Below are 22,038 nucleotides of genomic sequence, written 5' to 3'. Positions count from 1 at the left end.
AAATAGAGCACAGATGATCTGCTCGTAACACAGCATTGTCCTGAGGGAGGATTAATTAAAATACTGTGTGGAGAAATGCTTTGTAAATGTCAAAGGGCTATTGAAATGTAAGGAATTGCCGTTATTGTCATCACCATTCATGATTCTACACCTTATAACTAGTCAAGAGTTTGTCTAAATAAATAAGTACCTACATACATACATACATACAGCAGTCATATCTTTCTTTCCCCACTAGATGGCAGGCAGACCACTGGATAAAGTACTGATTGAGTTAGGGATCTAAAAACCTCAGCAGTATTCTGGTTTGTGAGGCAGTGTAGCAATGGACAAAGGGTGAATTACAAATCGTGAAAAACAGATGTTAAATCTCAAACACCACTGGTTTTCAGTTTACCAAGATTTTGTATCTATGCGAACATAATCTTTTTTTTTTTTTGACTATGAGAAAAAGGACAGCTAAGCGATTTCTGCAAATAAGGAAAACGTTCAGCTGACTTAGAGTTGTAGCTAACAAACTTAGCAATTATTTACAACACGACGTGGCAGGTAATGGTTTCATCAGGGGTCAACAAACTGTTTCTACGAAGGGCCAGATAGTAAATATTTCCAGCTTTGTAGGTTGATCTGTTTCTGTTGCATCGATTCAGCTTCACCTTTGTAGCCCAGAAACAGCCCAAGACACTAAGAAAATGAATGAGCACAGCTGGGTTACAATAAAACTCTATTTATGGACACTTAAATTTGAAATTCATATAACTTTCACTTGCCACAAAATATTATTCTTCTTTTGATTCTGACCATTTAAAAATGTAAAAACCGTCTACAGCCATGCTACCCAGAACAAGCCTGATCTCTTCTGATCTCGGAAGCTAAGCAGGGTTGGGCCTGGTTAGTACTTGGATGGGAGACCACCTAGGAAGACCAGGTGCTGTAGGTGTAAAAAATAAAATAAAAAAAATAAGGGATTGTAAGCTGACAAGTAGATAGATAGATAGAAACAAAAATATAAAAACCATTCTTAGCTCAAAGACCATACAATAAATATCTGCAGCCTTGATTTGGCCTTCTGGGCATATTTCGAAGATCCCTGAATTAAAAGCTTTAATAGTCTTAACTATCATATTGACAATTTTCTCAATATAAATAAAATTGTTACTGCTTTCATAATAAATATTTCAATGTAACTGTTTTTTTGCATGTATAAATTAAAAATCCTTGTGATATTTTTTTGCCTACCTATCAATATAGACTGTGTCTTGTTTGCTAGACTATACATAGAAGTTCAAGTAACCATTGCATTGTTCTTAAAGTTGCCAAAAAACAAGCCACTCAGTTAAATTTAAATTTCAACTAAACAATGAATAATAATTTTAAAAGTATAAGTGTGTCTCACATATTGCATAAGTCATATTTACATTATAAAAGGATTCCTTGTTTATCTGAGATTCGGTTTTAACTGGGTGACCCATATTTTTGTTTGCTAAATCTGGCATTTGTTCTTATACTATGCACTTTGCCCATTACTCATTTATTAAGGCCTTAAAAATAACCGAAGATCTTCAGACAGGACTCCTGAAGTGAAATATGTCTTTAGAGATTTGGAGAAAATATGCATCTCCAGCCCCTGGTTGCTTTCAGTGCACGTTAACGCATTAAAACAACTGCGTGGCGTAAACAGTCATGTTTCACATCCATTTTCCAGGAGTATTTTTCTGAGCTGCCAGTCGCACTTGGACAAGCCATTTTAATAGCTTTGTAAGAAACCCAAAGTAACCTGTAGATAGGCACTTGCAAAGAGCTTCAGAGAAACTTGAGATCCAAATGGGTTGAGTGAGAACAACAAATTCACCGCCCCCCGCCCCGTTGGTGTTCCACGGAGCTAGGCCTATTTTAGGGCAGTTCCCACCCTAAATGCCGTCCTTCTCTCAACACTTTTCTCCACCTCTTGATAGAGATTTCAAGTGTGTACAGGCAGCGTTTGGTACGGCTTGCTTTAGAAGGTTTCTTGAGTGTGTGTATTTGTTAGGATGCACTACTGGTACTAAATGTTGACACATTTAATTTGCTTGGTGACTTTTCACGAAAGACAGCGAATGCTAAATCCTACCCAAAATTGATGTTCCTTCCAGCTTTAAGATTTGCCGCCTCCCCGAGCGATCAGGCATCAGCGACGCTGTTACCACTATGGACTAACAAAACTTGCAGTCTCATCACTTTGGCCTTGAGATAGTTAATTGAGAGGGCCTCTTGACTGCCGCTGCTGAGGCCAAGTTGGGGGTGGGGGTGAGCAGTGTAACTAAGGAAGTGTCCTGACACTTGGCAAACAAGTCTGGAGTAACAGCATACTCCTCCCATCTCTGTGGGGTACCAGCCTGCCCGGCGCGGAGGGGGTGGACCTCCAATGAGCAATTGGCGCGGAGGCGGCCTTGGCTGCGGGCGGGAGGGCGGGCCGACGCTGGCGGGGCTCGCCGAGGGGGCAGGTCTCTCCCGAGAGCAGCCTGTTGATAAAGGCTGCGCTGAAGGACAGTGCTTCACAGTAGGCGCACTGCAAAGATGAAACGCGTATTCCGCAGAGGGGAGCAGATCGTGCCTTGGCAGTTAGGAGAGGAGATTGCGAGCCCTGGAGCAGCCAGAACCAGGTAAGCTGACATCCTCTCGGTATTCCGCTTTAACCAAGTTGATATCCCCCGGGGGCTGCCACAAATTACCCTCGCGGGACAGCGGGGGCAGCGTTGGCCTCCTTCACCCCATCCTTAGGCAGCCCATTCTTTGGCTCCCCAGTGCCTGCTCCGGGCTGCCTTTTACTCCTTCTCTACCTGCAAAATCATGCCCATCACCTGTGCCCTGACTCATATCACCAGGGCCGGGATGAGGGTACATCTACTAAGGCACTCGCCCCGGGAGCAAAATTTAAGGGGGCAGCAAGACACTCATTAATCAAGATGAAAATTTTAAATGCAGTATCTTTAAAATTCAAAGTTAATGCAAACTATTCCATGAACAGCATATGAAAATGTTAAATAAATACCCGACCCGACCCTGACTTGGCACGGCTTGGCCATCCTCGCCTCTCTCTAATGACAGGCTTTGCAAATCAGCTGTGAAATGGTTGCCTTCTCCCTCCCAGGCCCCAAGCCCAGGACCTCTATGGTACCTATTATTTAGTCTTCTGAGGCAGTGAGTTCTATTTCCTTGTGTATATACCTCCCTGGCTGTGCCAAAGGAAGGACTGCTGCTTCACCAGTGACCTGTGTCTCAAGGAGCACAGCCCAGTGCTTTGCTCACAGAGGCCATAGGGACAGTATGGAGTTTGGAGCTTATCCCACGGCCCCAGATTACAAAGCTCTGCATTGGAACCACCAAAACCCCACAGAAGTAAGGCACAAGAGGAAGCTGTGGTCCCTTAATTAGGGTTTAGGAACTCATTCAGAATTGGATCGAATAGAAATGCTTTAAAGGAACTACAAGTAACAGAGAAGTGCTTTTGAAATTGTTTTTGCATAACAAGGTATGTCTGTGCATTTGGGGACTCCTTGTCTTCTCTAGCCTGCCATGAGCATTTCCCGGTATTGCAATTCTGTCTGAATTTGCAATGATGCAAGCACCTTTGATGAGGATCACACTCCACAATTTACAGCGCAGCTTCCTCTATCCTACATCAGTTAACTCCCAGCAGGCAGCCGGACACTGATTGGTGCTGGTTAAAAACTGCTTTAAGTTGTTAGGTGAGGAGCCCTTGCATGCTGATCTCTTATTGTTTGCTGCCCTTAAGGTTAAGACAGAGGGCAGATGGCACAGCTAGCCTCTGGCTTAGGAGATGGTTTTGGTTGTATTTCAGGTTGGGATCTTGCTGGCAAATAAGTCAGTGAACTTGCCAGGGTTCCTTAACTAAATGCTTCATTGCGTCTTACGCATGCCAGTGAAAATGAGGTAAAGAGAAAAAGCAAATGGAGGAGGAAATCACACGACTATGTTCAAATTTATGTGCCTTTTCTTAAAAACAAAAACAACCTTTGGAAGCCCCCCAAAAAATGAGGGGAAAAGGGGAATCCAAAATACCCGATTCCTGGCCTGTTAAAACGAGTTTGCTTCCCTAGAGGAACTATCAAGTCAACATTCTACTTAACGAGAAAGAGAGAAAGTTGGTGAAGTGCCGACATTGCAGGCCTGTCAGGCGGGGCGCACTGCAGACCGCCCTGTTTTTTCCGTTCTCTGCTCAGGTTTAGTTGTTCCACTCTAGAGCCAGCAGAGGGCACTTTTGCTACATAGAATCTATTTTGACTTCTGAGGTGGGGGGAGAATTTTCAGAGTTACAAAAAATTCCAGTAAGAAATGTGCACGATTTTCTATGAAATTTTAATGTGAAAAATGGATTATTATGAAGAACTTATAGATGTCTATTCGATTAGTGACCCATCGAACCATAGAAGGAAAGTGAAGATGTTTCATGACTGTCTTTGTTATCAAAGATTAAATTGCAAGAACAAAATAGCAATGTGATAATAGATATCAACATGATATACCTAAATGATTTAGGACATAAATAGGATTTTTTTTTTCCTCTTAGGAATATGTGTGCTGAGACCTAGTAACAAGGAAGAAGAGGTTTGGTTTACTCTAGAAACCCGCTTTTTTATTCATTGCAAACATTAACCCATTCATTAACATCAAGACGGTTAAACATACCTCCATCTCACCAAAGAAATCAGGCATCTGAAGCCCTCTGATTTACCTCAACAGACTTTTCCAATTTTAGTTTTTACTATCCACTTCTACCCCCTGTGTTTCAGCCTCATCCTACTTAATCCCCATACTTAACACAGTATTTTCTTGCCTCTACCTTTGCCCCCTCTCACCTACCACTCACTTGCCCCGTTTTCCTCACGCTAGAAATCCTACCCATTTTTCAAGGTCCAGTTGAAATGCTAACACTTTCGTGAGTGTTCCCTGCAGTTCTCACTCTCTCTAAGCATTTATGTATTGAAGACCTAGTCTGTTAAAGATATTGTCAAGGCATTCACACATGATTAAAACACAGGGAAACAGACAGCACTACAGTGAAGTGTCATAAATGCTGTAATCAGTAAGCATGGGAGGGAGCCTTTGAGAGCTCTAATCAGTACTAGCCAGTGCTTCAGAGACAGCTGGAGGGAGCAAGGAAAGCTTCCTGGAAGAGGTGGTGTTTGAACTAGTTTTGAAGGTTAAAAAAATCTGGTTGATTGAAATGGCCCCTGAACTGGCTGACATGTATATTACAAGGGAAGAGGTAGTGAAAGATAAGACTGGGAAAGTAAGCAGGCACCATCATACAGAGGGAGGTTGGACTTAATTCAGTAAGCCGGGTGGGGTGGGGGGGGAGGGTGGCTCATTGGAGTGACTTAAAGTGGATTAGACCCCTGTTTTAGAAAGGTTTCGCTGGTCGATAGCAGGCAGACAACTTAGGAAGTTACACACTATTCTTCAGATGAGGAAAAGAAGGGCCTGAACCAGAGTAGATGAAGTAGGAATGGACAGAAAGAGGTATATTAGGCCCCCGTAACACATTCTTTGCAACTCTTATGGAATGTGTGGCTTTCTACCTTATATTGTGTTATATTAATCTTCCCTAGAAGACTAAGTTCTTTGAGATCAAGTTTTTTTTTCTCAATTCATTTATTTATTCTTCTTATTATGTGGCCTCGTACATGATAACTCTTTTATCAGCATGAGTTGACTGAGGAGAACAAATGAATTTCTGAAATTTCGAATCATGAAGGTTTACTTTTGAAATGCTCTATTATTGCTCTTTGGTCTCAAGTGTCAGTTTAATAACATCTTTATCATATTAGTAACTGTATTGTGGATAGTTTATAAATTTTGAAAAAAGATTGTTCACGGAAACCTCACTCTTGGTTACCATTTATGGCTATTATACTTTAATGTGTTAAACGATTCTGATGATCTGTACTTTTTGAGCTCACCACTTAGTGTGTGTGTTTTAAGATTTTTGAAGGGGGAAATGAGTTCTGCACAGCTTGCATAAAAGCAAACCTCTTAAAACTGTATGTCTTTCCATGACAGACGCTGCAATGAACTTAATCGTATTTGTACAAACAAATGCTTACAGGGTGTGGCATTTAAAAAAAAATCCTGTTCTTCTTGATTGAAATGCTGACAGAAAAGACATCCTGAGATGCTCCTGCCCTTTTGGACACTTGAGCAGTGTAAGCCCCAGAGCTCAACCAGCTAGGCTTTGTTCCTTACAGTGGATGCCAGGCATCTTAGATTCAGATAAACTAGAAAAATGATGTTATACTCTCAACCCTGTAACTAAACGTTCTTTGGAAAAAAACACTTTGTGAAGAGGTACACTTGATTATACCATTATTTATTATCATCCTAGCAGCTTCGAGTCTCTATAGCTTGCAGAACTGAAAGGTAACACAGGAAGTTTATTTCAGAGACTTTATTCTTCACACTAACTTGGATCCAACATCTTACAAAAGTGACATATCCTTAGCAAGTTCAGAGAACACAGGAGGACACTCTGACCCAAAGTGCATGTTATGGGTAGAAGTATATTCTGTCATTTGAAAGTTGGTTGAAGAAAGTGGATCATTGGGTAAACAATGATTTAGTGAAACATAGTAGCCATTCTCCCTAATCAGGGTCATCAGTTTCTATGCTTTTGTATGTTCCTTATTTCCTTTCATAAATCTCTATCTCTTGTATAGAAAACAGCTGTTATTAGTATTATGAATTTGAAGTATCCCCAGGTTGAAATAATCTGGTTTCAGGTAAAATTGCTAGAAATCTTTTGTTCAAATTTGGTAGAGAAAAAAGAAAACTTGGAAGTTGAGTGTCTTATGTTTAAATTGATATTGGAATTCAGGCTTCATAATGCCTTAGTATTTAATATATTGGCTTAGAGCACAGAAAATATTTCATTTAAAGTGATTTCCCTCCAATGATTAGTTGTTATTTAGTTGTAACTCTTCATCTTATAGTTAACCTTCATCTTGTAGGCACTGATATATATGTGGTAGTGCCTTAAAAGTATCCAGGAGACCTGAGTTTATTACTCCATGTACTCATGTGCATCCACATACACATTTTTTTTTTATTATGAGAATGTTCAAACCTACAGAGAAATAAAAAGACTAATACAATGAATGACCACCTATCAACCACTTGGATCTAACAATTGTTAACATTTTTTGCATAAAATAAATTACTGATTACATAATTATGTGTATTTGCTTCGGCTTTCCCTCCAAAAAGTGAATATCTGCCTATATTACCACTGTTCCACTGTTATACCTAACAGACTCAACAGTAATCACCTAATCTCATCTAACAGCCAACTCATATTCAAATTTCTCCAGTTGTGCCAAAACCATGACTATTTATTAATTATTAGTGAAACTGTTATCAGAAGATCAGAGATCTGAGAACTTAGTAGTATCACTCAGTTGATGTAAGTCAGGAGTATTAGATTGGTAGCAGAACAGAACTTAAGCCAGTAAAATGTACAATAATTATTTATTCATTTGGAAACACTCCTCTCCTCAAGCTACACTGACCTCTGGAGAAACTGAGCAACCAACTGGAATAAACTCGAGCCCCTAATTTGGTCATCTTCGGGCTCTGACTCTACCAGAACTTCTGTGGCTCTAGTACAGAGGAGAAATCCCATTGAAAAAGGCCTTCAGACACTCTTGTAGATGGATAGCCAGTTATTCCAATTCCATTTATTGAATAGGCCATCCTTTCTTCAATACCCTGAAAGAATATTACAGAACTATAAAAATAATGAATGAAAATCGGTGAACATATTTTTATCACCAGCGAAGCTTTTCAAAGCAAGGTATGACACATTTGAGTACATAAATATTTGAAACATCTTTATGGCGAAAGACAAAATTAAAAAGTAAATGACAGACTTGGAGAAAATGTTTGCAACATAGAATTAAAAATAAGAGTTCCCTAACATGCTAATAGTGCCTATAAATCAATAACAAAAAAAAATTGTAAAAGTGGGCAAAAATATAGACAATTTAAAGATGAAGAAATAGAAATGGGATAGCATATGGAAGGATAATTAAAGAAATGAAAATTAAAACAAGAATGAGATACCTTGTTATTCACCTTCTGCTTGGCACAAATTACAATGGTTGATAACATTTCATGTTGGTGAACATATGGGAGAAAAGGACTCTCATCTACTGTTAGTGAGCATGCAAATTGGTACAGCCTTTGTAAGGGCAATTTGGCGTATATTATTATTATCCCAAATTTCTGTTCTCCTCACTAGCTTATAAGCTACTTATGCAGACTGCCTCTCTTCCTGACTTCATTTTCTATTTTTTGTGTTTGCTTTCTTCTAGATGGTGATATTTGTGCTTTTCATCTCAGCCTCATGGCCTGACCTTGACTCCTGAGTTCCATGATCTCTTCACAACTGCAAGTCATTCTCATAAAAAAAAAAAAAAAATCGACTTTACCTAGTCTACACCTTTGAGAGTTTTGGAACAATATGCAAATTCAAGTCACCATCATGTTGTCTTGCTGACTATCTCATGTGACAAGACCAACATTTGAGTTGCTTGCTTCTGCTCTTGTTCTTCTGCCTGTTGCTCCCTCTGCAGCTGTCGATCACATACATGTGTAGTCACATGAAAGCTGTTTTGCTCTTTTTTTTGTCTTGTAAATGTTGTCATTTGCTTCTTATATATTATATTAGTGTTGTGTACCAATCAGTGATATAAAACTTTCAATAATTGTAAATTTGCAAAAGTTTATGTAAGATTGACATCCGAGCAAAAATCAAGGAGATGGATGATAGAAATGCAAGATGAGTGAAGAAGGCAAGAAAGGTGATGTCTATTGCAAACAAAATGAGAGTTCTTGAAATGCTTGATAATAGTGGAACAAAGACCCTTGTAGAGTGTTGTTTTTTTTTTTTTTTTGATGTTAATGAATCCACAGTTTGTACAATAAAGAAACACCAGAAAGGTATTAGGGCTAGTGTGTTGAGGGGCACACCAGAATTATTGAGAAAATCACACATAACTCAAAATGCCAAAATAGTGAAAATGGAAGGAGATTTTCATCTGTGGTTTCTGAAACAGAGGAAGCTGAATATGCCTCTTTGTGCTTGTATAATCTCCAGTGAGCACCAAAAAATGCAAGTTTAAATTTCAATCTGGACAAAAAGTTATAACATTCATTTTGAGTAATAGGTGGTTGGATAGGTTTAAGAAATGCTATGGTCTGTATGAAAGAGGTGGCTGGCAGAGGAAGCAGATCATGAATCTCCTGCAGAGTATCCTGAATACCTGAGGAAACTGAGGAAAATGGCGATTTGCCTGAACAAGTCTTCAACGCAGATGAAACGGTCCTATTCTAGAAGCACGTGCCTACTTGCACATCTGTTGCAAAAGATGAGAGAAAGACCAGAGGCTACAGACCTGGAAAAGACAAGCTCGAAGTCCTGCTTCGGTCCAATGGTTGTGGTGACTTTCTGATTAAGCCTGTGTTGCTTCACAGATTTCAAAATCTGTGTCTTCTTAGAAGAGAATGTGAGAAACACTTCCGTCTACATGATGGGAAGCCATAAAATTTGGATCACTGAAAAACTCTTGGACTGCTTTTTGAAGCGTTCTGTTCCTGAGGTTAAACAATATTTAAACCAAAAAAAAATTTTGAATTCAAAGTGTTGCTGATTCTGGACACTGCTCCCACCGACAAAAATGCAATAGTAAATGCTGCTCCTTGGGTTAAAGCCATCTCCATTCCCCCCACTGCAACTCCACTCCTTCAACCCATGCATCTGAGTGCTGAAAATGTTCATGATGTACTGTACTCGGTGCATGTTTGACTACCGTTCATATCTTATGAGAGAGACTTATGAAAGAAGCTTGGCAAAATTTCTCCATTTGTAATGCTTTAGCAATAATAGAAGAATCAGTGAGAGAAGTAAAATAATCATCATTTAATGGAGGCTGGCAGAAACTTTGGAATGAGGTTGTAACTGATTTTGAGTTTCCTTCCAGTGGTAGAAGAAATTGAAAACATTGTAGCATCTGTAAAATGTTCAGGTGGTGAAAGATTTGAAAATGTTGAATTAAGTGACATTGCTGAACTGTTCGATTCTCATCCTCAGAAGATAGTTGAGAAATATTTCAGAGATGTGATCATATCAAAAGTTGATAAAAAGAGGTCAGCATAGGTTAATATCCAGAACTCCAAGAATGTTGAAGTACCCACTCTGCAAATCAAAATGCTGTGATGATTCGAGGAAAGAGATTCTTCGGTGGAATATTTACTGACCTTCAGTCAAGCCTTAAATGATTACCCATATCCTATAAAGCAGTAATACAAACAGCGGGCAGAGAGGCTGCACACAGATTGTTGAACCTTGAGATTCAGACTCCAGTTAGCTCTGATGGTGTAGTGATCCATGTGCCAGAGGATGAAGGTGGAGTAGAAGATCCAGCTTACTTATCTCCAGACAAAATCTAATTTTCTTGATTCTTTCCCTGTCACTGCCGTGATGACCAGCATTTTCACTGATGCATGATTGTTCTCACCTTGAGATTAGAAAAAGAAACTAATTGCCTAATAATCACTATTGTTAATGTAAATTTAGTAAAATGCCATCAAGATTCAGTTAGTGTTTTATTTCAGTGAACAAATCAATTGAGCACTCATAATACTCCCTTCCCTGCTTCAATATTCCTCAAAAGCTCATAAATTTCTCCAACACAAATTCCTCTACGATGGTGGTTTTAGGGACTCAATTCTAGTACTTAGGGAGGGGGCTACATTACTTGGTCGAATAATTTGATTTTATACTCTTGATCCTGAAATTTATATTCTGTTTAAGCCTAACTTGCTATCTCAACAGAAAGGATCTAAAGCCTCTCCTTTTAGCTAGTTTGGTATAAATCAATTTGTTTTGCAGCAATTGTATAAGGTTCTGAAAGGCAGTATATTTATAATAGATTCCTGCACTTAACCTGGTAACTAATCAAGGAGGAGATGCTGCTAGAATTCATTTCCATCGATCATCTCTGTTTTCATATCTGATCTTCCCAATGATTTAAACAGTTGACTATCCTCCAGAAAAAGGTATTGTTACTTCCTCTTCCCTAAAGGTAGTAGAAATCCAGTAACCTCTCCTCCTTCTGCCTGGCATGGAGGTCGAAATTCTAGGCTACCTATATCTGGGTTTGAAGTGATCAAAGAAAAGAAAAAAAAGTACATAAGTTATAAAGGCTTGTTTGCATAGTTACAGTTGAGATGACAGACATTACTCAAGAAGTTCAAAAAAGGCAGATGAGAGTTGAAAACCCACTATAGGGTGCTTTGGAGCTAATGATTTCTCACAGTGCCAGAGGAGCCTACACTCTTACACCAAGCCACAGTGATTCTTAACACTGACTGCACATCAACATCATGATGAGGAGCTTTGGGAAAAAATACAGATTTCTGGTACCTGCCCCTAGACATGCTGAATCAGGGATAGGGCCAGCATCTGTATATTTTGATAACTCCTCAAGTGCTTTTTAAATACAGCTATGATTGCAAACCACTGCTCTAAGTCTACACAGAATTGTAGTTGAAAATATAATGCAAATTATATGGGCCCAGGAACTAGGAAACCTTAATTTCAAGTTTCTGCTCTGTCACTAGCTAACTGGATGGTCTTATTCAAATCACTCTACTCTTTCCTTATCTGTCAGATGAAAGAATAGGACCAGTCTCTAAGGTCCTTCTATTTCTGACATCGTTACATTGAGTAAGGTGTATTAACCTCATTGGTTGATTTCGTGAGTACCCAAGCCCTTTCATAGAGTCCAAGGTAAGTAGAAGTATTACTGTATTGTGTCTTGTCATTTAAAAATTATCCTTATGGTTCAAGCATTACTATGTTTTAGTCCCTCCCTGAAAAGAGAGGCATAGATGCCATAGGTGGAAAAAAAAAAGGGGGGGAACAAATGTAACATAAACTTCCTGAGAGGTAAGATAGAACTTCCTGTGAGTTCCTTTTTATGTGATAATTGCTGTTTTCCTTCTGAGTTACAGGGTTTGAAGAAAAGAATAATGCATAGATATTTTGAGTAAAACACTTCAACATTTTGTATCTATTGTTTCCATAAATCAAAGCAGAGAACTCGGTATGGTTCTTGTTTTAAGTTTTCATGGATAATTGCCATAATCTTAATCATATCAAGAGGTACATATTTTTAAGTCAATGATTGTTTTACCAGTATAATCGGTGGTTCTATAGGCCATTAAAGAATGTGCTTTCCTGATTTTACCATTCAATGAGATCACTGCATTGGCAATTTTTTCTCTTCACTTGACCAGAATTAGAGAAATAAACATTTAAATTAAACAGCATAAACTAGGAAATGGTAATGTAAAATAATGTGATGGGAAACTGACTACTGTATTATTTTAATTGTTATAGGAATGCCTAGACTTTGTCTTGATACATGGAAACATTTGTGTAGGGCCCAGGCCATTTGAAATAAAACATTGGGATAAATCTAATTCTTGTTTAAGGTATATTCAGTTAAAATATTCTAAGAAGTATCATTGATGAGGTTAAATGAACATTTTAATGTAGTTGAGTTTAAAAAGTCAGCTGAAGGATGAAAGGAGGATGTGAAAGTTGGTATAAGCTAAGTGGTAGAAACAGATGTTAATGACAACACTACTATGTAAACAGGTGTTTCTTTTTTCTTTAAGAATAGTCTCCAAAACTGAAAAATTTTCTTTTAGTATATTTTATGTATAGTTTGAGTGGAAAGAATCTGTTGTCAAATGGCTCAGGTAAATTCTTCTGTTCAATATTGGGAAGTACATGGAAATTTCCATCTTTCAGATATATTTATATTAACCACTGGCAAAAAAAAAAAAAAAGAAAAAACAAAAGAAGAAGAAGTAAAGTGGATAGAGAGAAAGAAAACCCGGGTTGCTGAAATTTGTAGAAAATATTAGAAAACTGGTATTACATTTAAAAAGAAACTTTTGTTTGTTTAAAATCTTTTAAGTTCAAAATACGGAGAAGATTCTTTAAACTACACATTGGATTACATAGCTGTCACCACTTGAATGCTAATAAAGGGCTGCTACATTGTGTATAGTCTAAAAGTTTGTGAATCATGTTTGTGCTGTGAAATACATTGATCACTGAACTTTACCTAGTATTATTACCTTTTAATGGCCTTTGATGTCGGTGTGTTCTGGTTGTTTAAGAATTCAGAAATAAATATGATGTGCTATGAACAAAGTGTATTATTCTTGGGAACCATAAAATCAAAGAGAAAATAGATGAAAGGATAAATAATATATTTCGTTAGCATGAAAATCAAATATTGAGAAATTAAATATGAATCTAGTGTGCTTCAGACTTGCACTTCATCTTTCTTGCTTTGTTACATAAAGTCTAAGATATAATTAACCCATCATTGTAAACACTTAGAGTTGGCTCTTGATTAATTGGCAGCGGCATGATGAGTGCCATAATGAGAACGTGAGACTTAGAGTGAGGGCTTTGCCACTGGCTTGTTTGTCTGCCCTGGGCGGGGGACTCCCTCTTTTTAGTGGAGTGGTGCTTAGTCTTGGCAAGATAACCCTTGGTTTCTTGGGGCATGAGAAGCCAGCACAGGGCCTAAGACTTTTGAATCAGACCTGTTTTCAGTTCTGTCCCTGCCAATTACCAGCTTTGTGACACTGAGCATGTTTTTTGACCACTTCAGACTTGGGTTTCTAATCTGTAAAATGGGGTAAAAATACCTGCATTTTTGCTATGAGATTATATGAAATGCTTAGTACAGTGCCTGGCACAGAGGAAGCGCTCAATAAATTGTTGCTATTATTATTATTATTATACCATGAATAAGCATTATAGAACTAGGATATGATAGTTTATTCCTGTCTGAAATTTTTAAATATTTTGATATTTTACCTAATTTCCCTCGAAATAAGGTATGCATGATGGTTTTAAAAAGAGAGAAGGAATAAAATTTTTAATATTTTTCTTTGCCTCTGAGAGATACCTGAAACAATAATTCCTTTGACCCTATATTACCCCTTGACCTGCGGTGATTCCATATGCTATATTACAATGTGGTTTCATTGCATAATGGTTATCTAGTGATTAAAGGTAATGATTTTTTTTTCATATCTAGAATATTCTTATTCTCTAGAAAAGAACCCATCAACTTGGTTCCACTTTTAAGATAATCAAGTCATTCTGTGTTGATAGGAGCTAAAGATAAAGCTATATACGACCTACTTTGCTCAAACCACAAACTATTAGCTCAGATTGCCTTTGAGAGAAATTGAATGAGTAATCTTACTAGGTGAGGAAAATTCCTCATAACTAGCTTCTGAACTTCTTTGTGTTTCATATATTCTATGATGGCATTCAAGAAGTTGAAAATAGTAGTATTCAGAATGTGGAGTACTCGTCATAACTAATGCTTTGTATGCTGAGTAACAGAACTGTCATTGCCTTGATCCAAGCCCCCACTACCACTTAACCTGGATGATTGTTGTGGCCTCATAACTCATCCTAACCCTTTAAGTATTTTAACTTGGAGTCTTTGGTATTTTAGTATATATATCTAGTAGTCTGATATTCAGCACCTTGCTGCCTAACTTCCCTTACGCACAATTCTGATTCTGTTACTTGTTTAAAAATCCTCAGTGGCTGCCCACTGTCTATATATTCTACTACTTAACCTTTAGATCATGACCGAGTACCAATGTACCTTAGCCAGATTTGTCTGACAGTGTTCTTTTTCATACAGTATATGTGATAGTCCCTGTCTTCCTCAGCCTACAGGTCAACCCTGATCTTTTAAGCTTGTCATTTAAACTCTGATGAGTAAGATCAGGAATTAGCCAGAGTGCCTGAGATGAGACTACCAAGTTGTAATCTCCTTAACAGCAAAAACCTAGTGTTCGCTCTTGATTAATTGGCAGTGGTATGATGAGTTCCATAATGATAAGAACATGAGACTTAGAGTGAGGGCTTTGTGACTGACTTCTGCCCTGGACTAAGTACTCTTTCTCTTTGCCAAGATGACCCCATTTGGTAGGGGTGAATTTCTTTTTTCAATTTTCTTCTTAAGCTTCCTTACTAAATTAGGTCATCTTTGCTGAACCCTAGCCCCCTTCTCTAGGATCCTGAACGCTACCCATTTAATTTTGGCTTTGATTCCAAAGCTCCTTGTTTGGGCTCCTGAAACAATTAAGTAGAGATCTAAACTCCATTTTTAGGTTCTGGCCAGCTTCATTTCCTGAATATCATCACATACATAGTTTATTTATTTATCATTGGGCTTCAAATTGTTCTATCCATTCTCTTGTACATGAATGCTAGCCAGGAATTTACTTAAGTTTACCATACCCCAGATTTGGCTTCTAGATACAGGCCTGGCAAACTAAGGCCCTCGGGCCAAATGTGGCCCAGCTGCTTTTTTCTTTTTCTGAAAATAAAGTTTTATTGCAACATGGCCATGCCTACTCATTTAGATATTATCTACAGCTACACTACAATGGCAGCGTTGAGTAGTTACATCGGAAACCATATGACCTGCAAAACCTTAAATATTTACTATCTGATCCTTTAGAGAAAATGTTTGCTGACCTCTGATCTTAAGCCAAGTATTTCTCCTATCCTTGTTATTGCTTACTCTTTGATAATTCCTCATTTCCATCCTATCAACCAGTACAAACCCAGAAGACCAGTCCATCGAGACTATTATGATAGGTTCCAACCCCTTCAAACTACTCGCTTAAACTTGAATTTCCCTACTTCCTCTGTCATCTTCTTAAAATGGCCTTTCCCTGTATTTTGCTTTTTAGTGAAAGTGATGCCATAGTCATAAATTCCATTATAATAGCTTTATGGTATGTTTTTTTTTTTTTTTAATGTAATATCAAATTCTAATGTGAAAGTCTTTTAGATAGCAGAGTCACACAGCGGAAGCGTGCTGGGTCCATAATGTGAAAGTCTTTCAACGTTGCCAATATCTTTCAACATGACTTTCCAATATCTCTAAGATTAGGCTTTTCAATTATTTAGTGTCTCTAACAACAACTTCTGAGCTCCATAGCTTCCAACATCTCCAATTGCCAGATCTTCTAAATGTTACAACATCCATGTCTTCTACTCTCTGGCTTGTAACCTCTCCAATGCCAATGTTTTCTAATATTCTCAATATTGAGGTCATTAAAAGTCTAGATCTTCTAATATCTCCAACAATCAACCTTCAAGTTCTAGGTCTTGTCTTTCAGAGTCCAATATACTAACTTCCAATTTTACTATGTTCCCAATCCTCAATGTCCTCTATATACAGGTCTTCTAGAGTCAATGTATTTCATTGTGTCCAAGTTCAGCTCTTCCAATATCTTTTAGCACTTATACCATTCATTTCCTACAACTTTTAGTGTCACTTAAATCCTGATTTTACAAAATCTCGTCATTACCAGTTGCTCCAATGCCCAGGTCTTTCAATATCTCTAAGAACCTGGTCTTCCAACATGCAGGGGTTCCAACATCCCCAATGTCTGAATGACTATGTCTCTGAATATCCCGATCTCTTAAAGTTGAGATCTCCTAATGTCCAGGGCTGTAAACATCTTTGACTTCCAGCACCATGAAAATTACGTCTTTCAAATTATATGTCCTTTTTCCAGGTTTTTCAATGTCTCTCAATATCCAAGGCTTCAGATTTTAGGATTTCTAAATATATAGGTCTTCTATTGTCCATGTCTTCCAATGTTTAGGGCTTCCAAGATCCAGGAATGTCTCTAGTACTCAGGGCTTCCAGTATCCATGGCTTTCAATATCCATGAATTCCAACATTCAGGGCCTCCAAAGACTCCAATATCCAGAATAACCAATGTCCTCAAAATCCAAGGCTTCCAATATCTCCAACATCCTGTGCTTCCAATGTCTCCAATGTCCAGGGTTTCCAATGGCGCCAGTATCAAGGTCTTCCAACAACTCCAGGTCTTCCAGCAACTCCAAGTCTGCCTACAACATCAAGGTCTTCCAGCTAATTCCAGTCTTCCAGAAAATCCACATCTTCCAGACAGTCCACGTCTTCCAGACAATCCAGTCTTCCAGCAATCATAGGTCTTCCACAAAATCCATATCTTCCAGGAAAATCCACGTCTTCCAGAAAAATCCATGTCTTCCACGAATTTCAAGGACTTCCAGCTAATCCACACCTTCCGGAAAAATTTATGTCTTCCACCAAATCCAAGTCTTCCCATCAATCCAGATCTTCCAGCTAATTTACATCTCCCGGAAAAATCCAGGTCTTCCATCCAATCCACATCTTCCAGGAAAATCTACGTCTTCCGGTCAATCCATGTCTTTTAGACAAAAATCTATGTTTTCCACTAAATCTAGGTCTTCCAACAAAGCCACGTCTTCCAGAAAATTTGTGTCTTCCACTAAATCCTGGTCTTCTGCAAGTATGTCTCCCTAGAGATCCACGTCTTCCAGCAACCTCCAGGTCTTCCAGCAAATCTACGTCTTCCAAACAATCTAGGTCTTCCGGACAATTCGGGTCTTCCTGAAAATCCACGTCTTCCAGAAACGCCATGTCTGCCAGAAAATCCATGTCTTCCAATGACCATCAGATCTTCCAGACTATCCACATCTTCCAGAAAATCCATGTCTCCCATCAAATCATGGCTTCCAGAAAACCCATGACTTCCAGCAAATCCTTATCTTCCAACAAAGCTGTATCTTCCATCAGATTCATATTTTCCAGCCTACCAAAGTCTTCCAACAAAACTACGTCTTCCAGAAAAATCCATGTTTTCCAACAGAGCCATGTCTTCCAGAAAATCCACGTCTTCCACCAAATCCATATCTTCCATTCAATCCATATCTTCTGGAAAAATCCACGTCTTCCACTAAATCCAGTCTTCTGATCAATCCATATCTTCCAGACAAAATCTATGTCTTCCACTAAATCCAGGTCTTCTATCAAAGCCACGTCTTCCAGAAAATTCATGTCTTCCACTTAATTCTAGTCTTCCACAAATACATGTCTTCCTAGAGATCCACATCTTCCAGTAACCTCCAGGGCTTCCAGCAAATCTATGTCTTCCAAGTAATCCAGGTCTTCCAGACAATTCAGGTCTTCCTGAAGCTCCACGTCTTCCAGGAAATCCATGTCTTCCAATGACCTCCAAGTCTTCCAGACTGTCCACGTCTTCCAGTGATCCATGTCTTCCATCAAATCATGGCTTCCAAAAAATCTGTCTTCCAGCAAGTCCTTGTCTTCCAACGAAGCTTTGTCTTCCATCAAATTCATGTCTTCCAGCCTAACCATGTCTTCCAAAAAAGCAACGTCTTCCAAAAAAATCCACATCTTCCACCAAATCCAGATCTTCCATTCAATCCGCATCTTCCAGAAAAATCCACGTCTTCCAATCAATCCACGTCTTCCACCAAATTCAGTCTTCCAGTCAGTCCATGTCTTCCAGATAAAAATCTATGTCTTCCACTAAATCCAGGTCTTCCAACAAAGCCATGTCTTCCAGAAAATTCATGTCTTCTACTAAAATCCTGGTCTTCCACAAGTATGTCTTCCTAGAGATCCACGTCTTCCAGCAATCTCCAGGTCTTCCAGCAAATCTACGTCTTCCAAACAATCTAGGTCTTCCGGACAATTCGGGTCTTCCTGAAAATCCACATCTTCCAGAAAAGCCATGTCTTACAAGAAATCCATGTCTTCCAATGACCTCCAAGTCTTCCAGACTATCCATGTCTTCCGATAAATCATGGCTTCCAGAAAATCCATATCTTCCAGAAAATTCTTGTCTTCCAGCCCACCAACGTCCTCCAACAAAGCCTCATCTTCCAAAAAATCCATGTCTCCCAACAAAATTACATCTTCCAGAAAATCCACATCTTCCATCAAATCCAGATCTTCTATTCAATCCACACCTTCCAGAAAAATCCACGTCTTCCAATCAGTGCATGTCTTCCAAATAAAATCTATGTCTTCCACTAAATCTAGGTCTTCCAACAAAGCCATGTCTTCCAGAAAATTCGCGTCTTCCACTAAATCCCAGTATTCCACAGGTATGTCTTCCTAGAGATCCACATCTTCCAGCAACCTCCAGGTCTTCCAGCGAATCTGCGTTTTCCAAACAACCTAGATCTTCCGGACAATTCGGGTCTTTCTGAAAATCCATGTCTTCCAGAAAAGCCATGTCTTCCAGAAAATCCATGTCCTCCAGTGACCTCCAGGTCTTCCAGACTATTCACATCTTCCAGAAAATCCATGTCTCCCATCAAATCATGGCTTCCAGAAAATCCACATCTTCCAGCAAATCCTTGTCTTCCAACAAAGCTGTATCTTCCATCAAATTCATGTCTTCCAGCCTACCCATGTCTTCCAACAAAACTACATCTTCCAGAAAATCCACGTCTTCTAACAAAGCCACGGCTTCCAGAAAATCTACATCTTCCAACAAGCCACGTCTTCCAGAAAATATACGTCTTCCAACAAGCCACGTCTTCCAGAAAATCCACGTCTTCCAACTAAGCCATGTCTTCCAGAAAATTCATGTCTTCCTACACCTCCGGGTCTTCCAGCATCTCCACGTCTTCCGACAACTACCCAGTCTTCCAACAGCGGGCTCAATATCCACGTCTTCCATCTTCTAACATTCAGGTATTCTAACATGTTCCATTGTCCAGGTCTTCTGACCTTTCCCCAGGTCCAGACTTTTTCAAAATTAGTCATCCCAAGTCTGAGACTTTCCATGTTCAGATCTTTCCACAGAGAGGTCTTCCAACTCAAATATTCCTGCTTCTAGTAGAATTACCTTCAGAAAATTTAATAGCGTATCCCTTCTTATAAACCAGATCTTATGGATCAACCTAAGAGTGTTTTGTTTTGTTTTGTTTTTGCTATTAGGAAATGTGTATTTATTCTTTAGAACTTTTAAAGATAATGTTCATAAAACAGCTTCTATAGAATAAACACACATGGGATTGCTGTGATAAATTCTGCTACATTACTCATGCTTAATAGTTTTATATAGTCGATTATGTTTAGGTGCAAGTGAAATTCTTATTTTAATGAGAAAAATTCCTATTTAGAGACTGTTTATTATTTTAGATAAAGTAAACATACAGTGTGTGTTTATCTATTTTTCTAACATCAATTTTTGTTTGGTCTTGTGTGACTAAATATTAATAATGATAGTGATATAATAATAATAATAATAGTAATAACATTTAATGTGGCATTTGCTGCATCCAGGCACTGTTCTAAGGTCCTTACATGTATCACCTCACTTAATCTTTCATGAGAACCCATTGAGGTAGGTATTATCATCCCTGTTTTACAGATGAGGAAACTGGCACACAGAGGTGAAGTAACTTGTCCAAAGGACACAACTAATAAATGATAGAATTGGATTTGAACACTACTAGCCTGTTTCCAGAGTCCATAATCCTAACCACTGTGCTATAATATGAGAATTATAGGATCCAGAGCTTGATTGCTCCCATTTTATATATAGACTATCACAAGATCTTATATATAAATGGTCTCACTTTGTCTTGTTACTATCAGAACCTACTTGTATTCACAAATCTCATTTCTCAACTACCTACTATCATTCCCTTGCTCATGTATATGGAACTTGGCACAATGCTTCCTCATAGCATTTTCAGTTTGGGTAGAAATAATATAAGGGAGCACTGAGTTCAAGTACCCTTTGCTTTAGAATCATATTCATAGCTCCATGCTTTTGAGTACTGGTGCTTGGAATTCAACTCTCATCTACTTTAATTCCTTATATCTGACCATTCTCCAGTTTGCACCTTACTATCTAGACTATTTACCATTAGTTTGTTTCTGACCTCCAGGATCCACCTGCTTCAAATATCACTGACCTCTTGGATTCCTGACCACTGCCTAGTGTCCGACTAATGGTAACTACAATTCCTTAACTCCCAGCATGCTCACCTAGAGACCTAACTACTTGGTTTTCCAAGTCTTAGCTCTTATCAGTTGCTTCCAGCAATGTTGCTACCTGTGCCTCTGCCTGGCATGACAAGCATTAAAGCCACATAATGAAATTTCAGTTAGGCAAGGAAAGAATCTCTAAAGATTTAGAATCATCTACATGGTAATACAAATTAATAATAATAATAATAATAATAATAATAATAATAATACTTTAAATACCTAATGATTTAGTTTGCAAAGAGCTGTCATTTCATTCATTCAGTTATCCATTCATTCGACAAGTATTTATTGAGCGCCAACTGTGTGCCAGGCATATTTTAATGGAACTTAAAATCATCCGGGAGAAACAGACAATGTTCGAATAATTGAATAATTATTTATCAGTCGTTGTAAGACCATGAAGGAAAAGTAAGTATAGGATGCTGTGAGAGTCTGGAAAGTTAATGAAAGCATTCTTGAAGAAGTAACATTTATGGTGACTAAAGGATCTATTTTCTAATTTGATTATAACCTTGTGCCTTAGATAAGATGGATATTTTTACATCAGTTTTACTTAATTAGAGATTAAGCAGCAAGCACTAAAGATGGGCATGGGATTTGTGTATTTTGACTTCTTCCTCCCCCCCTGCCCCCCCACACTTTTCCATGCTCTCTTAAAATGTATAGTAAGTACAGTTTGGGCAATATGCATCAAGGGATATAAAAATCTTGGTATTCTTTGACTTACTATTTTTACTTCAATGAATCTACTCTAAGAAATTATCTAAAATGTGGATAACTCATGCGCAAAGATAATTCCTCACATAGTTATCTGGTATAGTGAAAAATAGTAAAACCTAAGGGTATAATTAGTAAATGTGCTATTTCCATGTGATGGAATATTATTCCATTAAAATATTTATGGTCTGTTCATATTATATAATATTAAGTGAAAAATCAGCACTTAAGATTATGTAAAGTATGACTGCAATTATTTTAAATATATAATCAGAGACAGGTGACTAGAAATAAACACATTGGA

General features: G+C 38.2%; 1 protein-coding gene and 2 pseudogenes across 1 annotated transcript; 1 reads left to right on the top strand and 2 right to left on the bottom strand.

Annotated features, from left to right (window-relative positions):
• Positions 1–821: 821 nt before the first annotated feature.
• On the top strand, positions 822–940 carry LOC112472881 (annotated as a pseudogene).
• Positions 941–18,053: 17,113 nt separating this feature from the next.
• On the bottom strand, positions 18,054–18,965 carry LOC102886954 (cerebellar degeneration-related antigen 1; the record flags this gene model as incomplete). The annotated part of the gene is given in 5 exon segments (XM_015598750.1): positions 18,054–18,446; positions 18,499–18,587; positions 18,632–18,773; positions 18,775–18,812; positions 18,815–18,965. Coding segments are annotated over 5 exon segments (813 nt in total), but the record flags the coding sequence as incomplete, so codon positions are not given.
• Positions 18,966–19,600, bottom strand: LOC107196560 (annotated as a pseudogene).
• Between the last annotated feature and the right edge of the window lie 2,438 nt (positions 19,601–22,038).

The sequence above is a fragment of the Pteropus alecto genome, unplaced genomic scaffold, assembly GCF_000325575.1.
Source record: "Pteropus alecto unplaced genomic scaffold, ASM32557v1 scaffold139, whole genome shotgun sequence".
Lineage (NCBI taxonomy): Eukaryota > Metazoa > Chordata > Mammalia > Chiroptera > Pteropodidae > Pteropus > Pteropus alecto.
This window is presented reverse-complemented; position numbering and strand designations above follow the sequence as displayed.